At 43.7% G+C, this 24,233-nt stretch overlaps 2 protein-coding genes across 3 annotated transcripts; one reads left to right on the top strand and one right to left on the bottom strand.

Annotated features, from left to right (window-relative positions):
- Positions 1 to 86: 86 nt before the first annotated feature.
- Positions 87 to 12,280, top strand: ZFYVE19 (zinc finger FYVE-type containing 19). Of its 2 annotated transcripts, none has more exons than XM_027642290.1 (11): positions 87 to 311; positions 855 to 976; positions 3,571 to 3,624; positions 4,117 to 4,277; positions 5,500 to 5,645; positions 6,527 to 6,641; positions 7,205 to 7,414; positions 7,921 to 8,044; positions 8,721 to 8,837; positions 10,228 to 10,367; positions 11,759 to 12,280. In XM_027642290.1, the coding sequence occupies exons 1-11, from the start codon at positions 258 to 260 to the stop codon at positions 11,782 to 11,784; spliced, it is 1,269 nt and encodes a 422-aa protein (XP_027498091.1). In that variant the 5' UTR covers positions 87 to 257; the 3' UTR covers positions 11,785 to 12,280. The 2 variants fall into 2 exon arrangements, with proteins under 2 accessions (XP_027498091.1, XP_027498092.1); XM_027642291.1 differs by having other exon boundaries at positions 90 to 311; positions 7,921 to 8,000; positions 8,727 to 8,837.
- A 4,730-nt stretch (positions 12,281 to 17,010) lies between these two features.
- Positions 17,011 to 23,886, bottom strand: PPP1R14D (protein phosphatase 1 regulatory inhibitor subunit 14D). The gene is made up of 4 exons (XM_027642292.1): positions 23,260 to 23,886; positions 19,458 to 19,553; positions 19,220 to 19,252; positions 17,011 to 17,189 (listed from the first exon to the last, which is right to left on the bottom strand). Exons 1-4 carry the CDS (start codon positions 23,440 to 23,442, stop codon positions 17,121 to 17,123), a joined length of 381 nt encoding a protein of 126 aa, XP_027498093.1. The 5' UTR covers positions 23,443 to 23,886; the 3' UTR covers positions 17,011 to 17,120.
- Between the last annotated feature and the right edge of the window lie 347 nt (positions 23,887 to 24,233).

Below are 24,233 nucleotides of genomic sequence, written 5' to 3'. Positions count from 1 at the left end.
TCCACGGAGAGCTGCCCGTCGACTGGCGCCGGGAAGGGCGAGGCGAGGGACTACAACTCCCGTCGGGCCGTGCGCCTTCAGCCCCGTGTGTTGAGGACGGGCGGGCGCTTTCCGCGCCTCCCCGCTAAGTGCCAACCCCGATCGTCGCCGACCCTCGGGCCTGAGGCAGCCAAGGGACCTGGGGGGAGGACTATGGAGCTTGCCTCAGCGGGCGTGCAGCGCCACGCCTGAGGCTGGGCCGCGCCTCCGGTAGCGCCATGGATAGCCGGTGCTACGGATGCGCGTCCAAGTTCTCTGTCTTCAAGAAAGAGGCAAGTCCGGCTGCGGGGGGTCAGGACCGGCCGGTCCCGCGGGTGACGCCCCCACAATGCGAGGGTCTGAGAGGGGAACCGGGAACCGCCTCGCCCTGCGCCGAGACATCTTCCTGGCCAGCATCCCGGCGTTGTTGTCCTTGCTTACTGAGCTATTGTGGTGCCTAATTGCAATATGTCTTCAAATATGGGAGATTACTGACAAAAAACAAGAAAAAAGAGAAAAAAAAATCATCATGTCATCCCTCTAATCCAGCATTCGGTCATTGTCTCAGACAATTCCCACGCACACACTTTGTTATACTATGGGATGTAGTGGTGACTCAGCTCCCAGCAGGAGTTACGTGCTGGTTCTCGAAAGTCTCCGTATCTTCATCAGCAGCTGGTGATACAGTTCTCTTACAAAAAATCAGCACAGCCCCAGCGTTATTTTGTGTGTGCCTTGTCACGGGCACTGTGCCTGCGTGCGGCCGGGCAGAGCGGTGGGGGTGTGTGATGACGGGTTGGTGAAGCCCTGCCCTGCCCCTCTCTCTGTCTCTGCAGTGCGGCTGCAAGAACTGCGGACGGTCGTTCTGCTCGGGCTGCCGGAGCTTCACTGCTGTTGTTCCCCGCTGTGGAAGCACGCAGCAGAAGGTGTGCAAGCAGTGTCATGAAAAACTAACTGGGTAAGGTGTGAGTGTTTCTTCACCCAAAGACAGTTTCCTGCTTTGTATCTTCAGTTTACATCCTAGTGTTGTGTTGCAGATTTATGCATGAGAGCTGTGCCTTCCATTTGTGCACGGATGCTGCCTGTACCCTGGGGTTTCAAGCCAGGCTGTTTCTGAATTGTTGTTTTGTGAGTTGTGTAGTCCAAAGATACGAATCAGGATTTGTGCCTGTTTTCTATTATGACAGAGTAGTCAGAAGGAAGCAGGTTTAAAACTTCACAGAAGGACACTGAATTACTGTGGTCATCTTAGCTAGATGAGCCCAGGTTAAGCCCCACTGTGTTTTTGCCCAGAAATCTACACCCCTCTAAAAGCACTGGCAGTCTTTTCAGAAGTGTAGTAGTCGAATGGGCTGACAATAAGATGTTCAAAGTATTATTACCTCTGTGGGCGGTGACACAAATCGTCAGTGTTGAGGGGTCTCCCCTACACATAGCCTGAAGATTTAAAATTTTGTAGCATAAAATCAGTTTGCTTTTCAAAGAAAAAAAAATTTGGAAACATAACTGTTGAAAACAAAAAAAAAGTAATTCAGAAGCATCAGGGGTTATACATGTGAACAAGTAACACAAGAACACAAGTATACACCAGAATCCCTCAGTTAGCCAATTCTTTGGTGTACTCTTCCTTCTCTTACTCCTCCACTTCTCTCATATAGCAAGGAATTTTCACCAGTTAGTGGGGAATTTTCTGGCTCTGCTGGTGTCTAAAGGAGAGGAGCCTCTCATTAGCGAAGGTCTTCATCTTCACTGGCTCATGGAAACAGTGAAATACAGTATTCAGTCGTTTCAGTTTTGAAATTTTCTGATTTACCTTTACAACTTCAAAGCCATTAAAAAAAACAAGGCAGCCTTTCTCCGTGTTTCTTGTGGGCCTTTTTTTCTCATCATTTTAATATCAGTACTATAGAGTTACAGAAGAAAAAAAAACTCTCCCTGAGCAGATAGCAGGTAGATCACAGAATCATAGAATGGCCTGGGTTGGGAGGGACCTTAAAGACAATCTCTTTCCAACCTGTCTGCTGTGGGCAGGGGCACCTTGCACTAGACCTGATTGCTCAGAGCTCCCTCCATCCAACTTGTCCTTAAACACTTCCAGGGATGGGGCATCCACAACTTCTCTGGGCAACCTACGCCAGTGCCTCACTAACCTCACAGTTAAGAATTTTTTTCTAATATCTAGTCTAAAGCTACTCTCCATTTGAAAACATTCCCCCTTGTCCTGTCACTACATACTCTTGTAGGAAGTCCCTTTCTGTCTTTCCATTAAGTTCCATTCAGGTACTAGAAGGCCACAATTAGGTCACCCTGAAGCCTTCTCTTTTCCGGGCTGAATAATCCCAACTCTGTCAGCCTTTCCTCATAGGAGAGGTGTTCCATCCCTCTGATCAACTTGGTAGCCTCCTCTGGACTCACTCCAACAGGTCTGTGTCCTTCCTGTGCTGGGAATGCCAGCCATGCAGCATTCCAGGTGGGGTCTCAGAAGATCAGAGTAGAGGGACAAAATCCGCTCCCTCGACCTGCTAGCCACACTGCTTTTGTTGCAGCTCAGGACACAATTGGCTTTCTGGTCTGTGAGTGCACATTGCTGACTCATGTCCAGGCTCTCACCCACCAGCACCCCCAAGTCCTTCTCAGCATGGCTGCTCTTGATTTGTTCATCCCCCAGTCTGTGCTGATACTAGGGGTTGCCCCAACCCGGGTGCAGCACTTTACACTGGGCCTTGTTAAACCATGGGACCTATTGTTTAATCAGAGTCACATGGACCCACTTACTGAGCTTGTCGAGGTCCCTCTGGATGGCACCCCATTCTGTAAACTGCATATGTTGTTATGCAAATGAATTTCAGAACTGAAACCTTAGAACCGAAAAACAGTTCAACAATGTTACATTCATTCATTGCTATACAGGCCTTAGCTGTGTTTTTTATAGCTGTTGCTTCCAAGAATGAGTGAAATATGCCAACTACCTCACCTAAGTGTGTAGTTTAGCCCCTCAACCTGAATACAGTGAAGTAGAAGACAGTTATACAATATGTGCTTGTGGTGTGCAGTGTTCAAGTGTGCTAGAAGATGTCATTATGATGGTGGTTATATAATAACTTCTGTAACATTTTGTTTTGGTTGTGCATTATATGATTCTGTTTTTGTTGCATGCCCCAGCTACTTCCAGAGTGTTCTGCTGCATGGAAGCTAGTTACGCTGGGAGTCTTACCTAACTACTGTCTACCTGCTTTCTGAAGTGGGAGGTGCAGGCTGTGGGAGGCAAGGGTATTTCAGCCCCACCTCCTTTGGATCACTGGTGACTGTATTAAGTCACAATGCAAAACAATTGGACCAAAGGACTAGAAATGAAGTCCCCTGCTGTCCCAGGCAGTTATCTTATCTTAATCCAGTTCATAAACTGATTGCTCTCAGTGTTAATGAGGTTATGAAAGGGGGTGTATCAAGAGGTCAAGAAAAGTCTGCTGATTCTTCTTAAGTTGAGAGACTAGGTGATTGAAGTATTGTCAGTATCTTGAGTTCAGAAAAATCATTGGTTTTGTCTTTCAGAGAGGGATCTCAAAGCAGTTCAGCAAAATGGTCACCACCAGAAAACTACAAAAAGTGAGTTGCACTTGACAATCAGTTGTTTCTGCTACAGAGTAGCCTTTTAGGCCTTCCTTTTCCCCTGTGGAGACCTGCAAAAGTGGGTCTTTTGATGTGGGTATTTGCTTGGATTCAGAATTAGATTAAGGATAGAGCTTCTGTTTTGTTGTTTGGGTTGTTAGTTTGTTTTAGGGGTGGGGCATGAGCTCTTTTGAATAGACTCCTGAAAAGCCACCTGCCTGCAATTATCTGTGACTGATCAGAGCTGGCTTGGAAACAGGAACCCGGTGGTGAAATGTTCCATATCTTATGGGAAGCAGTGCCAGCCGTGCTGCTCCTGTGAGCTAAGGTTTTCCTTAACCTTAGCAATACCTCATTGTGCTGATGTTGGAGAGCCTAGTATGAGAGAGAGTGGTTTCATTTCTGTTGGGTTCACAGAGGATGTTTTCATATCTCCAGGTTAAAATCCCTGTTCTCAATTGTCATGTCTTTTTTCCATCCTTGTCACAGGCGTGTAGCAGCTTTTGAGGCTAAGCAAAACCAGCTGAAAGAGCAACAGAAAGCAGCTGCAAAACCCCCAGGTCGAGCAGGCTCCAGATACCAGGGACTCTCAAAAGAGGATAGAGCTATTGCAGAGAGACTGGAGAGGCTCAGGGAGGAAAGGAAACCGAGTGAGTTGTAGAGAATACTGTAAATACCTTGGGTGGGAACACTGCTACTTGGGAAACATGGAATCTGGAGGGAGAGGGGAGTCCTGGGTGTTAAGAGGCTGCTGTTTTAGGGAAATGAAGGCTTAAAATAGGACAGAGCACCCAAGTACTGCTGCCACAATGGCCCAATTCTACAATGATTTTAGGTCAATGTTCCAGTTTCATTTTGCTTCTTGGGGTTTCCCTTGAAACTACAACTCAATTTTGGGGCAGTATCTAATGTGTAAAATCACTTTCTCGTTTCCTTTTTGTGGGGTAAAAGCCTGTGTCAGGGCCGCTTGGAGCAGAATGAAATGAAAGTCTTTGGCCAAAGTATTTTTTAGAAGGTTTCCTGTGGGTCATTGTCCTGGGTTCCATTCTCTGTGGGACTATGTTCTGGCCAGCCTTGTCTCTCAGAGAAGGAAAAAGATTCTCATCCCAGTCCACAGCTGTCAGTTTCTGGGACAGCTTTGAGGTGCTTGCAGGAGAATAAACTATTTTTAAAATTATATGGAATCCCTAGAAGAGAAAGAACACACTGCAAAGTGGTTACCTGGTTATTACAGAATCATTTGTGTTGGAAAAGGCCTTTAAGATCATGAAGTCCAATCATTAACCCAGCACTGCCAAGTCCACTGCTAAACCGTGCCCCTAAGTGCCACATCTACACATCTTTTGAATATCTCCAAGGATGGTGACTCAACCACTTCCCTGGGCAGCCTGTTTCGGTGCTTGACAACCCTTTCTGTGAAGAAATTTTTCCTAATACCCAATCTAAATTCCCCCTGGCACAATTTGAGGCCATTGCCTCTCGTCTGTTACGTGGCAGGGGAGGGTTTCAGTCTGATATATGTTTAGGTTGGCATTAGGAGATGGACTATACTGCCTGAAAGACTCTTATTTCTCTGCCTGTCCCTAGTATTCAAAGTCAGCTGATTGCCAAATGATGTTACCCTAATACTCACCTTATGGCTAGGAGATAAACTGTGATGGAGGCAAGGACTCTGAAGGCAAGGGTAGCATTAGGGTAGTCTCTGAGTCACTGCAGTATGACCCCTTATTCACATCAGGGCTGAGGGAGGTTTTTGCTCAGGTGTTCAGAGTCTGATTCCAGAAAGAAATACAATTTTAAGAAAAAAAAATTTGAAGTGTTTTGTTTTCATTAACAGGATAATCTCTTCTCTTGGGTTATTCTGAATTGCAGAGTCCATCCCTACTCAGGCTGAGATTGAAGCTAGGCTGGCTGCCCTGAAGGAGGATGGCCGGGGACCTATTCCATCCACAGAGGAGATGGAGGATCGATTGGCTGCCCTGCAGGGGAGAGATCCTCCTTCCCAGGCTCGCAGACCTGTAAGATCCCTCAGCTCTTTAGTCAGCAATTTATTCTGAGCTGACACAATAACTGGTGTCCCAGCATGTTAACTGTTCTTCCTTCTTCAGCTTTTTTGTGTCCAGGTAGCTTAACTCAAAAATCTCTGTTTCCTGATTGTGTCATTGCTTCAGAAGCAAATGGTCAGCCTTTACCAGTTCACTGCCTCAATTTGAATCCAATGTGCTCCTTCATGTAGTTCATGTGTATATTCTTAACAATAGTTGCTAAGTTTTTTACTCTCAACTCATTTGTATACCTAAGTGGTCATAGTATTTCAGAGCTGTTTGTGTTTGGGGCTTATCAGCCCTACCTTCTAATTGTATCTTGTAGTCGTTACTGCACACCAGCTAGGCAAAATCCTGTTAATTATTCCAGAAATGGAAGTTCAGCATGGTTTGTCTGAAGTTGCAGAGGAATCAGTTGGATTGAAAGCCTATAGGAATTATCTTGTCCCCAGAATATCATTTCCTTATGGTTCTTTTTTCGGCTGCATGCCCAGATGTTATTGTAGGTTTTAGTGGGGCTGCTGGCTGGGACTGTTGAGAACAGCACTTTGTTTGCATTGAAGGTAGTGACAGAGCTGGGATTGGGACCCAGCAGCATGTACTCCTATACATTCAGCACCACTTCTCATTGTTTGGGTGACTGCTCTAAGAGCTGTGTGCATTCAGCACCTCTAAAAATGAAGCCCTTGAAAGTCTTACACCACATAAAGCTGTAAACTGAGATTCTCAATATCAATGGAGGCATCTTCTTATGCTGCTTCCATCCAGGGTGATCTTGGTTGCCAAACTTTCCTTTGATTGAGTATGCCACTTTCCTCTCATTTGCCTTTTCCCACGCCCCCCTTGTTTCTTAGGTACACCAGCCTCCTGATACCAGAAGTCTGGTCCAGCGGACAGATGACCTGTTAACTCAACTATCTGAGGAAGTTGCCATTGATGAGCATTACAGACCAAGAGTTCAGCCTCAAGGTATTTATTTTGGCTTCCAAAGACCTGTTTATATCTAATAATGTATGTGCTATATTGAGAAGGCAATATATGCCTCCCTATCTAGCTTACAGGTGAGCTGGGTGTCCAGTTTGTCCATCTCTCCCCCTTATAACTACCAAATTGACTAAGAGCAGCCATCTGGCTCCATACTGGGTCTCAGTGTCTTTGCTTGGAGATGATTCCTTGTTGTCAGGGTTGTTGTACACAGATCACTCCTCTCTATTTCTCTAAGGTTACCTTTCCCTGGGGAGGAGGTGTTGCTACTCCTAATGCACCTGTGCACTTGTACAAAACATTGGAATTTGGCATACCATTATCTTCCTAGCTGCAGTGCTTTCTCTGTAATCTCGCTGTAGACCACAGATTAGCTCACTTTCTTCTCTTCATGTACAGTGAGGATCCTACTGGCATGCCTTCTCCTGTTATTACCTGGATTCATGGAAAGCAGCAAGCTGCTCTCATATCATTGGTTTTGTTGTGTTTTCTGTGCCCAAGGAACATTGCTGCTGAGTCACCAGCATGTTCTGTGTGTCTGTCTGCAGCTGTTAGTAGCCAAAGTTTGAATGATCTCAATCGAGAAAGTGAAGATTGTGTTTGCCCTGCAAATCTGGACCCAAAACAGCTAGAGGAAGAGAAGAACAAACTTCTGGCAGAAGCTGCTGCCGAGCTGCAGGAAGAGAATACTAGGCAGGAGAAGATCTTACAGGTTGCCAAGAGACTGGCAGCACTCAAAGGCGAGGACCCAGAGAAAGGTGAGCAGCAGATGAGAATACAGTGCCAAGAGGGGAATCAAGTTACTGTGACAGAGTAATTTCTTTTCTGAGAAGTGTTTATCCATTTAATTCCTATGTTCTTCAAGAAACAGACTGAGATTTGATTTTATCTGTAAAGTTGTACAAGTTGGTTCATTATGAAATCAGCGTGAAAGATCTAAGTTGAGGGTAAAGGCTGGAGCTGTAAGGTCAGACTGCTTTGTCTTGCACCCTTCTCTTAGGTAGTGCTAGCATGCTCTGGTGAGGTTAACAAAGCTTTTAAAAGCAAAGCTCTGGGTTTGGTGGGGATTTTTTTCTTCCCTCTTCCAGTATTAAAACCAAACAATAACACCCTTTTTGACAAGTTTGCACCTGAAAAGGATCTGTCTGTGTCAGAGCCAGAATGCCAAAACAAGCTCACAGCACAAGCAATTGTCTCTGGTACATAAGGGGCACAAGATTTGAAGCAGATGTGGGTTACAGTCTCCCATTTCTTACTCCTACAGTTACACTGGAAAACTATAAACTTCCTGACAGTGATGAGGAAGTGGCTGAGGAGGAAGCCATTCGCAGAGTGCTAAAACAGGTCAGAAGTGGCAGCTGTGGCCTTGTTTATCTTCCTCTCAGTTACGCCCAGTGTGTCTGTTACCTGATGAGCATACACAAAGGATGTGTTTGTGTTTCTGGGAAGAGTGTCACTCCTTCCCCTCCTAATGCTTTCCCAATGCTAGCTCCCATGGGCCATTCAGGTATTTTGGCAGGCGATTGACAACAATGCTTCTAGTCTGCCACATTGTCTTTCTCACTCATGCTTAGTGTCTCTTGTGGTGTGTGTGTGTCTTCTTTACAACCCCACTCTGCTGCTACTTCCTTGCTTCTTGTTCCTTCTTCTGCCCTAGCCAGTTAGAACATGGATGATGACCTGTGTGCTGTGTAGCACAGCTTATTTTTCTCTAAAATGTCTCGGAATTGTCTTGGCAGGCAGACCCGTGTTTGCTGTGCATATCAGACAATTGCTGTGTCTGATACATCACACACGTGTGATTAGCATGATGTTGAGGGTCTCCTGATAGTTGTGCTGCAAAGTAGAGTGTGTTTGCTACAGGCCCCTGCTGCTGCACTGACTGTCCACAGTGTACACACAGTGTTCCTAGTGCAGAGAGCTCACATCTGTCTGGATAACACAAGATGTATTCAGACTTCTTATCTCCTGTTATTGCATGAGAGCAAGAAGGGCGGGAGGTTTAGGACCTAGAATGAGGATCACAGCTGTGTTTGAAACAAGAGGCTTCTTGCTTTCTCTTGTTACCAGCTCACAGAGGAAGCAGCCCTGGATGAAGCAAGTGGATTCAACATTCCTCCAGATCAGACCACCCAACAAGGACCCTCACAACAGAACCTGTGTAAGAAAGCAAAGCAAAAGGTCAGTGAGCTGGTCAGGATCTCTTGAATTGATGTATTCCAGGGTCTTAAGAGAGTACAGTTCTGCAGCAGAAGTTTGCTGTATCCTAGGCTTAATGTAGGAAAAGATTAACCAACCAGTTTTTCCAGGGCAGACAAGCCAAGCAGCTTCTGCAAGGCTGACCAGCCCTGAGCTCAGCTGTGAATCATCCATTTAAGAGGAATTGCTCCCTGGAATACTATTCCTTTCAGGCTGGCTTTCTGTTGAATGTTATGGTGTCATCTAAATCTGGAGAAATTAGCAGAGACCTCACAGTATGAATATTAGAGAATGTATATATATATATATAAAATTAGACTGACAAGGCCACAGTCTAGTACCATACATCCTGAACCTGAGTAAATGGGAGGTTTGCTGGTGCTTTCAGCTTGTGCAGAATAGAACCTCTAGTCAGTAATACACTGTCTGTGTTCTCATATAATATCAGAAGAAGGAATTAGGAGCAAGATATCCTATGCTCAGAGTGGATTCTGGCCTACTATGGAAATACAAACATGTTCTCTAATGTATATTACAAGAATTAAATGGACCTGTGACTGACAGTCACTTGTCAGGCCTATCCCCCATGGAAGAAATTATTTAATTGTAAACATTATTGAAAACATCCATCTCATAGGTATGCCACCTTGCGATTCTGATGTAAAAGATAGTGTTAGGAAAAGATTATGTTAGAAAGCTGCCTTTGACAGTGTCCAGGCACTGTGTCTCAGTGTGTTTATGACTGTTCAGTTTCACAAGAGTTCTCTGTAAGGGAGAAGGAGACAACAGTTTGCCTTATGGATATATTTAGATTAGGATTTCAGAAGATCTTTTTGTCCCAGCCACAGGTACAAATCAATAGTAGAGGACTTTTGGCAAATTGCTTCCTTTGTCCCACAGTTTTCTTTCTCTAACAGGGAGAAAAACACACCCAACCTCCCAGTACTTTCCCTTCCCCCATAACTGCTTTCAGCAAAACTGCTTGATTGCTTGCTTTTACAGCAGGAATTGTGTGTCACATGGTATTGTTGTGGTGCCTGCCAGAAGATCTGGCCTTCATGCCCTTAACACAGTACAGACAATGTGGGTGTGTGTTGCTGTAGACACCAAATGAATACCTGTTTACATTCCAAGCAACATAGTTTCACAACTAAATTCTAGCAAGTACCTTGGGATTTTATTCAACAATCTAGATGCATATGGAGCCTATCCTTGGGCTCTGGGCAAGTTCTTCTCACAGACTTAGCATCAGCAGAGGGTAAACTATGGACCATATGACAGGTCACTGTGGCCATCATGCATTACAATGAAAAGTCCTGTATTTTCTCTGCTGGGGTTTGAACTCTGTGTCTCTGTTTTCTTTGTGAATTAGAGCCAGACTCCAACCACCACAGCTCTTGCCAGGGCAGATAGTGATGAGGATGAGTTACCCTGGTGCTGTATCTGCAACGAAGATGCCACTTTGCGCTGCCATGGCTGTGATGGTGACCTCTACTGCCAGCGCTGTTTTCGGTAAGTCTCGCAGTTCCTCTTGGTCTTAGAGGCAGGTGAAAGGAAAGCTTGGCCCCTTTTGTTTGTTTTTCCTGTTAGGCAATAAAACAGGCAGTAGGAGGGAATATTTAAGGAACCCAGATCTGAGCTAAATGCTAGTTGTTACGGAAATACTTTGTGTGATAAGTAGTTATCCCGGGCTTCGGGGACTAAACTGACCCTAGGCAGGAGTGTTGTGTGTGTACTGCCTCAGTGCATGTTTGGGCACATTGTCTGAGTGTTCTCTGGAGCAGCTGGTGTGCTGCATTACGTGGGATGGGATAAATGAGACTATTGTTCAGTGACTCCTATAGCTTGTTAATGCCATTGATGGATGATCTGGGCTGTGTTCCCTTAAGAGGGGAGATCAGATAGTATAAACTCCTGAAGCTTTTCTTAGGTTGAGACTTTGCAATATTAAAGTATATTAAAAAGATCTTTATTGAAATATGTATGTGTGAACCCTTTTTCATCAGTCAGGCCTTGCAGCAGCTGTAGTCTTGGTTCTTAAATGTTTTTAGCTTGATTTCTGAAAAATATTGCATGTCTCAGATTTGGAGGGTTAATTCCCTTGAATATAAAGCTTTTCCTAACAGTTTGTGTGACTTCTCTTTTTTCATGCCTCAAAACTTTTGGGTAGTTGGCTGGAAGACATTTAGACAGCAAGTTGCTAAGAATATGGTTGGGTTAACAAGAGATGCTTTTGTGTATATTCTCTGATTTCCTTCAAATGTTTTTGTAAAGAAATGGAAATGGAATGGGAAAAATATGAAAATGTTAAGAAAGTATGTGATTGGCTGTATTAGATCATTAAGAACAAAGCAAACAAACAAAAATAGCCAACAGCAAACATCAGTAAAAGCAGAATCAGCAGTCTGGAAGGTGAACAAGTGTATAAGTTGCTCCCTTCAGATGCAGGCTTGTGTCTCAACACTGCCCGCTGCTGAGCGTGGTTCAGACAGCTGCCAGGACACTGCGTTTTAGCCACAACAGAGCTGTGCAGAGCAGACTGTCATTTTGTCTGTTGTCACAGGAGTTGCTTGTATCCCTGGAATCATAGACATAGTGCTGCAAATGAGCCATCAGTTAAGTGAATCTCTCCAAGAGGCAAAGAGACAGAGAGATCTGTTGTCATTTTCGAATCCATCAGGCAAGGCTGAGCAGACCTTCCTGCAAAGCACCTCAGAGGTTTCTGTTACAAGCAAATACCTTAAGTAGTCAGTCCACGTGGCTGCCAGTCAGGTCCTCACAACTTATCTCCCTTGAGATAAGTTTCTAGGTAAGGGCTGCTGGGAGATACCTTGTGCAGTAGCTAAGGGCGAATTCCCAGCCTGGGTATTTACTTTTGACTGCACTTTGTATTTGCTTCTCAGGGAAGGCCATGATGAGTTTGACCTGATGGACCACCACACCTCCCGCTATCAGCTTCCTTGCAAGCAGAAGTGATCACATTCTTCATAGGCAGTACAGAAGGTGGAGAATGGGAAAACAGAGGAGCCGGCCAGATGGGAGGAAGAGTCCAAGTGGATTTGCAGCCAAAACGGGTGATGTTTTGGACAGTTAAAGGATGTGCTGTAATCTGAGAGAGGTTTGGAGGGCATATGACTTTGTCCTCACAAATACTCCAGAGAAGTGCATGGTTTGCTGTGTATACTTGGGAATAAATGAGGAGGTGGATACGAGTCCATAAATACAGACGGTAAGGCAATGTGAGTTGCAGTAAAGATGAGTGTTTAAGGCAGTACTGACTGGCTGATAAGTAACTTCCTGCTTTTGCTAACAGCTTACACACTGGTTCAACAGGCAGCAAAGCACTTTACACTGAGAAAACTGTCTACTTTGTGATCATGTGTGTGATGAGAACTTTCAAAGTGTAATAAAAATTATTTACAGAGGCCTGTGGTTAAAGTCTCTCCTGGAAACGCCTGATAGCCTTTTACAAATTGTTGCCTTCTTATAATGGTATGTTAGTCCTCCTGCCAAGTGGCTTAGGGAAAGAAATGAAGAATCATGAAGTCATCAAAAATGTTTCTGTGGTGTGTTTGGAAAAGGTGCAGGGGCTACTCTGCCTTGATGGGCAGCATTGCTCATCCTTTGTAAAGGATACACTGATACACAGTGTTGTGATCTGCATTGGCTGTGCCAAGGTCATGTAAGAGCAACCTATCAGTCTGGAAGAGGTGTGCATTAGTCTGAAAGCTTTGTTAATTATTTGTTCCCCTGGTAGAATAATAATGTTACCTGTGTGATGCTCTTTCTCTGGCTATGAGAGAAGCTCAGTTGCATATGTTCATATCCCTCCCTGGAGACAATCCAGATGCAAGTGGCACTTGCCAGTGTCCAGAGCACCCAGAATTGCTTCAGATACCCAACTAAACTTGCTGTAAACATGCTTTATTATTCCATCAGGATGAGCCCCTTCCAGAGCAATGTGAACTTCCGAGAGAGCTCTCTAAGGCTGACAAATTCTAATGGCAACAAAATAAAGGATTTGCCTTTGACAGGGAATTTCCAATGAATCTTGCCTGTCTGGTTTGACACAGCCACTCCCAGCTGTCTGCCCTGCCTCTCTGCTTAAGGTCACTTAAGTTCACTTCCAAGGTGAACTTACAAAACAGTGTTTGCCTGCACCTCTGTCACCCCTGGTCAGAGCACAGCAAATTAATTAAACTGCTGTTGAAGCTGGGTTTGTGCTAAAGTGCTGCACTGGCTCAGGCCCTTCAACAGAAACCTGATTCAGACAATGTAGAATAGTGATACTGCAGGGTAACACACTAAAAATTGCAAGTGTATGCAGGAGTGCCATCAAAACCTTTTGTTAGGAAGGGGTGGCAAAGCCTCGCTTCTGTGGAGGATCTTCTTTCTCCTGGCAGTCTTTGCTTCACCAGCGCCTGTCTCTTTGGGACAGGTAGATGGGAAAACTATTTGAGTTGTTCTGATGTGAGAGCTCACAATGAGCCCTGCGTTACACAAAATTTGGATAAGTTACAGCCCTGAGAAGCTTGCAGTCTTAAAAACAAAATGCTCTTCTGGATTTGTGTCACCACAGGAATGACACTTTTTCATTGCTATTTGACATGGATAATTAGTCTGGTAGTAAGACAGTCCAGTTCTGTCTTAGGTTAAATCCTTTGTGTTTTGTATATACAAGAGAAGGTGGAAATATCTGTTCTTATATCTCTCTTAAGACTAATCCATTCCTTTGGGCTTCAGCCTCTTGATTTACAGCTGCTTCTATTTTTTTTTAAAAACTTAGTATGAGCTGGAGTGCTACTTGCAACATTTTGGATGCTTCATCAGCCACAACCAAACTTTGAGCTCCTGTGCAGTTAGGCAGCCTGTGTCTTGTAAGCCCTGCCCTGTTCACATCAGTCGTAATGGAGCAGGTTACAGCCGGAAGCAGTTTAATTAGATTCCAGATTGGTTTCTCTGGGGCCATCCCAAGGAATTCAGAAATGCACCCAACCCAATGCCTGAAATAGAACTTAGTCATGCATGGAGGAGTCTCTTTGGTCATACACATGCTGCTGCTTTCCTTGCAGCACTAATGGACATTTTTGTGGCTGCTGCACTTTCTGCATGTAATTGGCTGTTTTAGTAGCAGCTCAGTCACTTTCCTCTGAAAAGCCTTCCCCACTGTAGCTGTTGCCTCAGTGACCTCCACGGAGGAGGGGTAAAAGGGTATCCAGATAGCTGTCTGCAGGAAGCACACTTAGCTGAATCTGTTGTGTAAGATGAATGCTGCATGACCTTTAAGTGGGCAGTGCACTTTTGGCTGTGTTGCTTACTCCTCATCCCTGTCTTTGAAAAGATACTGGTAAACAATCAGTTCCTGATAGGCCAGGTCAACTTCAGTCATAGCCATTCAAGGACTGAAGACACCTTGGCATCTTCCAGAAAGAGATTCACCTTCTTTGCTTCTGTCTTTGTAGCATGTCATAAGGGATGAAATTTTCTTTCCCACTCAAAATGTTTTTTATGTAGGCTTTACCCCAACAAGAATTGAAATTAGAAAAGCACATGAACTTTCATACATTCTGAGTTATCTTGGTGTAATCAAGAAGGCAAAGTTCCTTTAAAGCAACATTCTTGCACAGTATGTACATACTAAACATTGCAGCCTTATGCTAATGGTGGTGCTGAGAAAAAGCAAAGTTAACTGGAAGATATTTGTAAAAAAATTTTAAAACGCTGATTTTAGTCTATACTTGTGGTCTAGGGTGAGAACAGCCGATGTGTAAATAAAAGCAAGTATGAGTTACTACTGTTTAAGAACTAAACAAAAACCAAGTTGCTCTAATTACCTTGTGTTGCTTTTTCTTTTGCACCAGTGAGCTGAGAAATCATCTGCCCCTGGCCATGTGTTGCCTTGTTCCCAGTGAACACTGTGCTCATTTGAAGTTCTCTCATGTGGTACTGGTGTCCTTATGGATCAGACCCAACTGCACATCATAGGGGCCGCAGCTTACTCCTTTCCTGCTACTTGCAGAGTAAGCACAAAGACAACTTCTGTCAAGCGGAGTTTTGAGAACTTAATTTTTCCTTGGTTCTAACAATGTCTACCTTAATGCACAGACAAAAATTTTCTTTGCATTACTCCATATTGAGGAAATATAGAATAATGCCCAGGGGAGAGAAGAATATCTCTTTTGGGCTAGAGGAGAGGCGTGTCAGGTCTTTGTGCTGTTGCTGTTCAGCAGAGTAAAACAAAGCCTCTTGGTAGAGTGTGTAAGTAATCTGGACTCCTATGTACTACTGTGTGTAACCAGTTACATCTCTAGTTTAGGACACTCTGCTCATGGCCTGTCTACCTAGATCTTCTACCTGAACTTCTGTTTGATCCCAGTCTGTTTTTAACCATGCTCAGAGCTTTTTTGTCCGTGTGCTGCTCTCCTGTCTCAGTGACTCCCTTGAGTCTTAGCAGGTGTCAATCCACGATCAGTGCCAGATCTACAACTGTTGCAGCTCTGGATTTAATTTTGTTGTTATTTTACTTAGAAAGCTGAGATTTCAGAAGGGCAGGCATGTCCTATTAGTCCCTTTCTAGGTGAAAAATGGCCTGTTGTCAGGACTACCATAGATATATATTGGCCCTGATAAAGGAAGACCATTTCTCCAACCTAGGGGATGAGGCTTAGGGCATCTTGGAGCAGCCTTAGAACAAGACATGATCTGCATGGCTTGCTAACTTCCAGGAGCCAGTCAGCTACAAGAACAGCATTGAAGGGAAGCAAGCCCTTACATCACAGTTGTTATTGCAGCTTGGATTTTGTCCTCTCAGAGGACAGGGCCCACAGCTTGTTCACTGACACCTGGAAAATAGGAGGGAAGCAAAAGATAATAGTCATCACTCTGCTACTGATAAAGATGGAAAGACTAATGTATTTAAGATATTACTGGTCCAACCCAAGAATTCTTGTTTGTGTTTGTTAGCTAACCTGCATGTCCCTCCTGTTCCAGAGTTGGTCCCTTCTGCCTCTGTCTGACAAACAAACAAAACACGTACTCAAAAGCTGGCCTTGAATGTACTGGTACATAGAAGCCCCTCTGGATGTGACTCAGCAACTCTTGTGTTTTGAGTGGCAGGCATGAGCGTAGGGGCAGGCATAATGTCAGAGTGCTCTGCCTAAGCAATCGGCCTCCATTTGCTACCTTATTTCCTAGTCACATGTGTCAAATTACTGACCTGCTGAGAGGCTGGATGTAGTTTCCTCTGTACTTTTCCAGACAAACATTAGTTGTAGCCAAAAGAGTTTGTCCAGCAAGACAATGTGTCCTATTTCACTGCTCATTTGTGAGACCTACCTTGTCTGTAAAAGACTCACTCTGAGGTGCTCCCTGAAGGGAAATTGGGAGCAGATATTTTTTTACTTCAGTTTTTCTTTAGTACCTAAAGAGAGAACAAAAGCAAGCAATGCACGGCTGGTTTTCTCTGGTTTAATATACAAAATAAGTATTTTTACAACATCTTTTTAAATTATGAGATAAATCATTCCCAGACCTTGCTCCTTTAGAAGACACTTCTAAATCATTAAGTCTTATAGAAAAAAGGTTTAGAAAAAAGACTAAATCTTAGCCTTTTAGAAAAAAGAAAATCTCTTCCATTAGCCTTAGCAGCTGTTTCACAAACTTCCCCTTAAGGAGACCAGGTGCACTTGACCATTTTCCTTCCATCATACTGGATATTTTCTGTCCAACCTTCATAAATAAGCCTTTGTAAGGCTTAATAAGACTTACAAAGTAGGTGCAATGCTGTAGAGTCAGGTACGGCGGTAACAGGCAGGAGATCACAGTTGGGTCCCAGCCAGACTGAAATGGGGTGCAGCTTAACAGTGACTGATTTTCCATGTTGATGAATGAGTGATAACCAATGCCTTGTTTTCCTTGCAGCGGACAGAACAAAAGAAGTCTCAGCGAGTTCCTGAGAATTGTGTTCAGTGCTCCTTGGCCAGCATGGAAATTCCTAGAAGAAACTAAAGGAAGGACACCTTGTCCTGTTCCCGAGGCTAACTGGCTCTTTAAGAATCAAGAAAATGTACACTCTAGCTGCCTGCTATGTGTGTAGATCTGGAAGCAGTGGAGACTTCAAGCCACTGGTACAAAGTTCACAAACTTGGTGATGTTTCTCAGTAATAAGTCCTAAACATATTCAGAAGTGCTGTTGCTGATCCTGGTTTTTGTAGAGAAGACACACATTTCCTTGTGACCAAAGCTGGGTGTTCCATGTGAGCAAGGTCATTTCTTCTGAGGATTGGTGACTCTCCGGAGACCTTTCAATCGACTAAGCAATTCCGTAATGAAGTCCTACAGTAGGAATTGGTTAAAGAAGGATGTCATATTAATTCCAGTGCTCACTAGCCCCAAAAGTACTATGGCACTTGCATCATTCCCACATTTGCCTTTATGTTGAGCAGAAACCAGAATTTTTACATCTATTGAGCAAACCTATCTTTTAGCTTAGGAAAGGAGACCTTTTGATGGATCAAAAGGATCTTAAAAGCTCCTCTACTTCCCTTCCTCTGTTTCCCTCTGGAACAGCCATGTTTATTTTCTCCCTAGGAGCTAGCCTGCCCCTTTTCATCCCAGATACCTGCTTTTTCTACCTTGAGATGACCTCGGGATGCTGTTGTCCTCTGTTAGGTTCCACTGCTTCCTGTTGCCACCATAACCTCCTGCCCACTTCTTCTGCCCTTCCAATCTAGGGCAAAGCAAGCTGTCCCTCTTGTTGAACCTGTAAAGCTCCATGTTGTGGATTGCAAACCATCTTGGAGCTGTGCCAGCTCTACAAGGAAGTGGCTGGCAGAGAAGAGGTGGAGCAAAACACATGTAGGACTAATGATAACGTTGAGCAGGGGTTGAGGGGAGGCAGAGCAGATAGATGAGCAGTTAATGGAGATAAACCCTGAATACTTTGCTGACACAGCCAAGGACTATGAACTAAACTGGACCAACTGGTTATTCCAGGCAGAGGGCAATGTGCAAACTTTACTCTCTGCATGACAAGTAACATCACCATAAAGAAGTGTGCAGCCTTTCTTCACCCAAAGACATAGCTACATGTCCTTGTAATAAGGCAAGGTCACTGGAAGTATTGCAGCTTATTAGCATTTGTGCTGTGTGGAAGCCCAGGTTCCTCACTTTGGTATCAGACGTTGCCACAACTTGCTCTGGAAGTAAATGCCTAGGATCATTCATTCCTTTTCAGTTAGTCCTTTCAGAGGAAACCACTTTGTTTCTTGTCTGCCTTCTGGAATTAGGTTGCTGAGATCTTTCAAGAGGATTCAAGATCACCAGGGTAAAAGTTTGCCAATGGGGTAGCAGTATCTGTATTCAGCAGGTACCCTGCTGCCCACAAGACACCTTCGTGGCTTATGAGTCAGTAGAGCAAACTCTTTTCAGTTATCACTCAGGGAATGTGGGATTCTTGCCTCAGATCTGAAATTCACACACTCTGAAAACTATTTCTGTATTGCCAGCTTTGTTGAACCCCTGCTAGGAGACTATCTGTAATGATTGCTACAGCCCAGTTTAATTTCAGTGATAGTCATGCATTCATCTCATTTTCTGTATATTCATCACTGTACAGCTACATAGGCTCAACAAGATGTGGAGTCTGGGGAACAATGTCTGAGCATAATGTTCACATGCAATGCATGTGGCTGAAGCAGTGATGGGGGACCCCATTTTGCACAGGTATTCAATGCAGCAAAGGCAGTTCCTCTGTGATGCATGCACTACACTGCAAAGTATTAGGCTCCACTCCTCTGGATGTTGTGGCTGCTTGTGAGACTTTTTAACTCTCTAACTCAGGATCAATACTTGTAAAGTTCACATGGGGAAAAGAAACCCACACATATAACTAACTTACATGGCCATTGCTCAGCAGTTATCTGCCCAATCCAACATGAAGACCATCTTACATTCTTGTCATTCATAACCATAGAGTGGTTAAAGCTAAGAATGCATTTAGTTGGCAGTGTGCAATATTGTTACATGAACTGTATCGCTATCTATGGCTTTTCTACACTGAGGACCAAATAGCAACTCAGCCTAGTCATTCCAAAATTCCAAAACATGGAATGAATGAACTTTTTTTGGTTGTAAAGCATAATTCCTTATTTCCTCCAGTGCTCTACCTTCAGCTCACCCATGTAGATTTACATGTAATTTTGTAACACAGCAGAATAAAGTGGCAAACACCTCCCATTAGGATTAAATGAATCCACAGTACAGTAATATCTTGGCTATTCAGCCAAGCAGCAACAAAGACACACTGTAGCAGCACAGTATAATATATAACTAACATACATACATGTATATGGTGCTTCACTCACCTCTGTAGGGCTGGAGCACTCATGGAGGATTTCCTAAAAAAACAAGGAGTCATCATTTTAGTATTTATGAGTTGATCTAATCCTCTCCTCTCTACAAAAAATGTATAGAATCTTACTACCTCTGACAAGTGAAAACACAGGGAAGCATCATACAACACTGGAAACACATATTCTCTACCCCCCACACCACTACTCTAAGAAGTCCCTAATCTAAAGTCACCAAGTCTCTCTATCTGACCTGTAGTTTTAATTTCTGTTCTTCATTAGGGACCTCCAGGAGATCTTCAAGATCAATTTGTGGTTCAGGAGCTGCTGTCTCTGTTTCTTCCCTTAGCTAAAAAGAAAAAAACCCACCACAGTTAATAAACCTTCCAACATCTAAGAACCCTAGAGTCCATCTTTAAAGAACTGAGCAGCTGAGTTACAATAAAACTGTGCTGCAAAATTGAAGTCACAATATAAATCATCTCAAAATAAGGAGGTTCTTATAAAGAGGGCACAGATTCCAGCCCTTTTGCATAGTCTGCTAGAACCACACCTCCTGATGTACACATTCTTCGTCTTTTCCCACCACTACACTGCTCAGGGGTCATAATCCATCATGGAAAGACCCTTTCAAGACTATCCAACTGCAGTGCAATTTAAGACAGCCTGTGACACCCCTCATCTATGAAGTGTTCACCAAACAAATCCAGCAGGCTTAGTGTTTGAGAGGCACAAATAATACAGGAAGATTTTAGGCTTTTATGCTAATTACATTCACATACTTTGTATTTATACTAAGGCTTTTTGCAGCAATGGAGAGAAAAACAATTATGCTGTTGAAAGACCTAACAGTATTTTGCCAGTTTTCTCTAACAGACATGAGTGGGACATAATAGTCTTCTTTAATGTAAGAGGGACCCCAAGTTTTGGTGACTGGAGTAATAATCTTGTACTACATTGGGGTGTTAGTTGGAAACATTTGTAAAACTTGATCACGGACACATTAAAGCTTCAAAAGTCTCTACAAGTCTTTAAGGAAAGCAGGTTGTGGTTTTCCAGTGTATTTGCAAAATGAATCTTTCACAGCACAACACTAGTGGTATTTTGACATAATAATCAGCAGAGTAAGGAGACTGGGTAAACAGCACAGTACCTGATTGCAAACTAGCATTTACAGATGTATGTGTAAAACATTAAACATAAAGGCAATACTTACAGGAAAAAAAAGAAACTTTTTCTTAGCAGTATCTGATATTTCTGTGTATGCCAGAGAGGAAGTAGAAAGCCTTTGTTTAACTTTGATATGCAGCTAACTTAACAATAAATAAATAATAAACCAGAGTTAAATATATTGCATTGTGACCCACACAGCATTTTTTTAAAAGTAATAGTTTTCATGTAACTGTTTAGAAAGCAGGTGTTGATCCAATTCAACTTTGTCTCTGGCTGAGAAGCTAAATAGGCCAGGAGGGTGAGACAGGTTAGTAATTCCCTGTGGCTTTTTGGTCCTAGTGTGGATGCTGTTCTGGATTCCATGTGCAAGGAATCATTTTGAAAATCACCAAGTCTTAGTTTGGTTGCAAAAAAGCTTCATGATAGTAAACATCATAGCATTCATATTACTTGTATCAGGAGGTGATGTTTGAACTAACCTTGCTGGCATTTGAATGTCTCGAAGACACTGAGGAGCACTGCACTGCCAAGGGCAGGTGGAGCAAAGTAAGAGGTAGCAGAAAATGGTAAGTGTAATGGAAGTTGATGGACACAAGGAAGCCCGGAGTAGCAGGGTTAGCTAAATAGTCTTGCCACAATGCACAGAGGAGAGCAGCAGGACCTGCTGGACACCTGGGTGATTATAAGCAATTACTGTGACACATGTATTATTTGAAAAGATCCTATGTAACCCCCCCTGTTGTACCCTATTAATAGTCTCTGACCTGGCGCAGCATCATGTTATGTAGTTCCTGGTAGCAAATCTCTTAGGCTGGCCTGAATACATCAGGAAGTAGGGAAATCTGTTGTGCTGGAGAGGTGCTAGCAAAGGCAATCCACTGGCAATCTGTTTCTGTAAGGGCATGGCTGGGTTTCTCACTTGTGCCTGCTGGCACTTTGTAGTAGGGAAAAAAATGTCCCCTTTGGGCAGCTGCTCTGATGACAGTAAACAGATCTTAATTTTCAGAAAAGCAGAAGTGATAACGTAAGCTGACTTGTTTTTCTTACACCTTTACAAGTGTAAAGGTCTATCTTGCTAGACTTCAGCAAGTAGGAGTAGCACATAGGGAGCCCCATCTTGGGTCATGTGACTGGTGCTACTAAGTGCTTCTCCTCTGTCTCCAAAGAAGTCCCAAAAACTTAACTCTTTAAAACTGCAGTAATTCCTCATAGGGGGAATTTTCAGAGGAGCCATTCATTTGCAGCTGAAGGAAGGACCTTTTCTCCATATTTGTTTTCTGCTGCCTGTTATTTGCCTATGGCATAAATTAAAACAGAAATGAACTATTTTTATCTCCCAATGTGGCATGAGAATCTGCTACCTTCCCACAAATATAAAATAGGAAAATTCACACAGAAAATTAAGATAATAATGATTACAATAGTAAAAAACAACAGCAACAACAATAATAAAGACAGCCCTGAGACAGTTCCTGAAGTTTGGCTCTTCAGCTATGGAGCTGACATAGCTCTTCAGCTATGGCTCTCAGGCTAAGAAAATCACCCTGGGCAGGCAAAAGTTTCTCTATACCATCGTGGCATATAACACAAAGACTGCCTTTCCTGGGCTGTGCTAACACATCCACTTCCATTGATGATTGCAATTTGAAAGTGCTCATGCTCAGAGCAGAAGACTCCAAGCAATCATCAACTCTTTTTTCCTTAAATATGCTTAGCACTGTGCTGAGGTGCAAATACAGAAAATAGGACAGAAAGGCCTTGGCAGTTCATTTAGTCCATCCCCATCCAGGACATGAATAAGCTGTTTTACACAATTTGTTAGACTCTTAGACTCATCTATGTCTTCCACTGAAGATGTACTGGGCTCTGAGTCAAGAAAGCTTTGTTCTCTTACTGTATTGGCCATTGCCCTACAGAGTAAAGAGAAACTCTTAGTCAAACTATTTAAATGGGTTTAAGGTCATGATGTACAGTGTAGGAAATCCTTTCACCTTTTCCTATACCACACTCCAAAGGAATGGAAAAGCACTATCACTTATGAAAGCACCCAGCATAAGAGCCATCCATCTAAGCACAGTATATGCATAGAAGTGACAGTACAAGGTTAAAATTTCAGTGTACGCAGCCAGTGCTGGAACTTGACTTAAATATCACCCTACCCAATAAAAAAATCTAGTCTGCAACAGCTGAAATAAAGACCCGCACCATTCAGGTGCTGGACCTAGGCACTCCTGGATCTTTCTTAGTGGGACAACTCTCAGGTAGGCAGAAAGAATTTAAGAAGGACTGTTCCTGTTGCAAAGGGAAGTTCAGGCAAGGAAGACGGTTCTGGGGATTTGTGAAGAAGAAGGCATAAGATCTACACATTTGTGCATAGGGGTTTTTTTTCCCTTCTCCTTCTGTCAGTAGTGTGTCCAGACTCTGCACCTACAGATACAGCATTATCGAAGTGTCTCTTTCAAACAGCAGGTAGAGGCTCACTGTTGTGTCAAAAAGGAACAGGGATACACTGATAACTCTAACCCAGTTAGCTTAAATACTGCTCGCAGCAAAGCCACTCACCACATGGAGTGCAGCAGGAAGAAGCATCCTGGGTTTATACATCTCTCCAGGTTCTGCTGCTCGTGCTGAGCAATAGCTACATCCCCTCAGTGGGTGCAACACTAGGCAATTTAAAGCTGGTTGGATTGTATCAGTGCAAGCTTCTCTGCCTGCCGACACACCAGTCAGAGAGAGGACTGCAGCAGGTGGCAAGAAGATACCTACTGAAGAATGAAGATGAGAAACTATTTCCAGTGAGGCAGAGCAAGCAAACCTCTGTCCCAGCACACAGAATCTCTAGACCCATTTACCTAACAAGCTGATTTGCCCCAGCTACTCACCCGGCATTGGTATAGCTCCTGCAGCTGGGCGTTGATCCATTCCTCCAGGTCTAGCCAGCGCTGTAGGTCTTTGCGGTTATACTTTATGGTCAACTTGCCCAGTTTCCTGTGTGATGATTCCTCCTCAGGTTTCTCTGGCGTCTGGAAGGTTACCCGGGGCAGTGCACTGGGGTTGCTGGCCATGCTCACTGCTTCCTCCTCTGACAAGAGGAACTCACCTTCCTGTGGGCTCACTCACACCTTTCCTCAGTCTCCTTTAACCAAAGCCTCTCTGCAGCAAGTGTCTCTCAGTACAAACTACTCAGAGACGCCAAAGGTGGGATGCATTTGTGATCTCAGTAAGAAAGTTGGGGATGACTATAGGACTAGGGCAGCAGCCAGGCTCTGCAGGCAGAGTTACAGCTGCAGATTCTTGGGTTTCATCACTGGCTGTGCTGACAGAAGCAGGGAGGCAGACAGAGTTCTTGTTGTAGTAACGTCTGTTGTTAAAAGAAGCCAAGTGAACCAGGGAATTGATGAACCAAGTTTGTTAATATTTAACGTAAGTCAGCTCCAAGAGGCGGAGAAGAAGGAGGTTTTAAATTACTGTTTTCCTACAGGCATAACTTACATGCATGTGCAATTCCAGAGGGCTGATCCATACATAATGCATTGAATCCTGCTGCAGTTCTTACTCGACTCTGTAAACTACTTTGCCTGTAGCTACAGGGTTTAGCTCCCATTGAAATGGTGTATTTGGCATTTTCCAGCTAAAGCGCTGGACCCATCACACACATAAGAAGTGGTCTGGAGTTAGGTGGCTACATCCACTATTTTACAGTAGGTCAGGAAATGACACTGCAACCCAAACTTGGGCTCAGCAGTTTTGTTTTACATTGTTCTACATTCTCTAAGTTTATTCCAGCTTTCTCAAAAATTTCTGTAGAAATCCCAGTAGCCTGAATTTGAAATCATCTGAGCAAGAGGCTTCTGGA

The sequence above is a fragment of the Corapipo altera genome, unplaced genomic scaffold, assembly GCF_003945725.1.
Source record: "Corapipo altera isolate COAL_440 unplaced genomic scaffold, ASM394572v1 23b, whole genome shotgun sequence".
Classification (NCBI taxonomy): domain Eukaryota; kingdom Metazoa; phylum Chordata; class Aves; order Passeriformes; family Pipridae; genus Corapipo; species Corapipo altera.
Note: the sequence above shows the minus strand (reverse complement) of the source record. Positions and strands in the feature narration are given on the sequence as shown.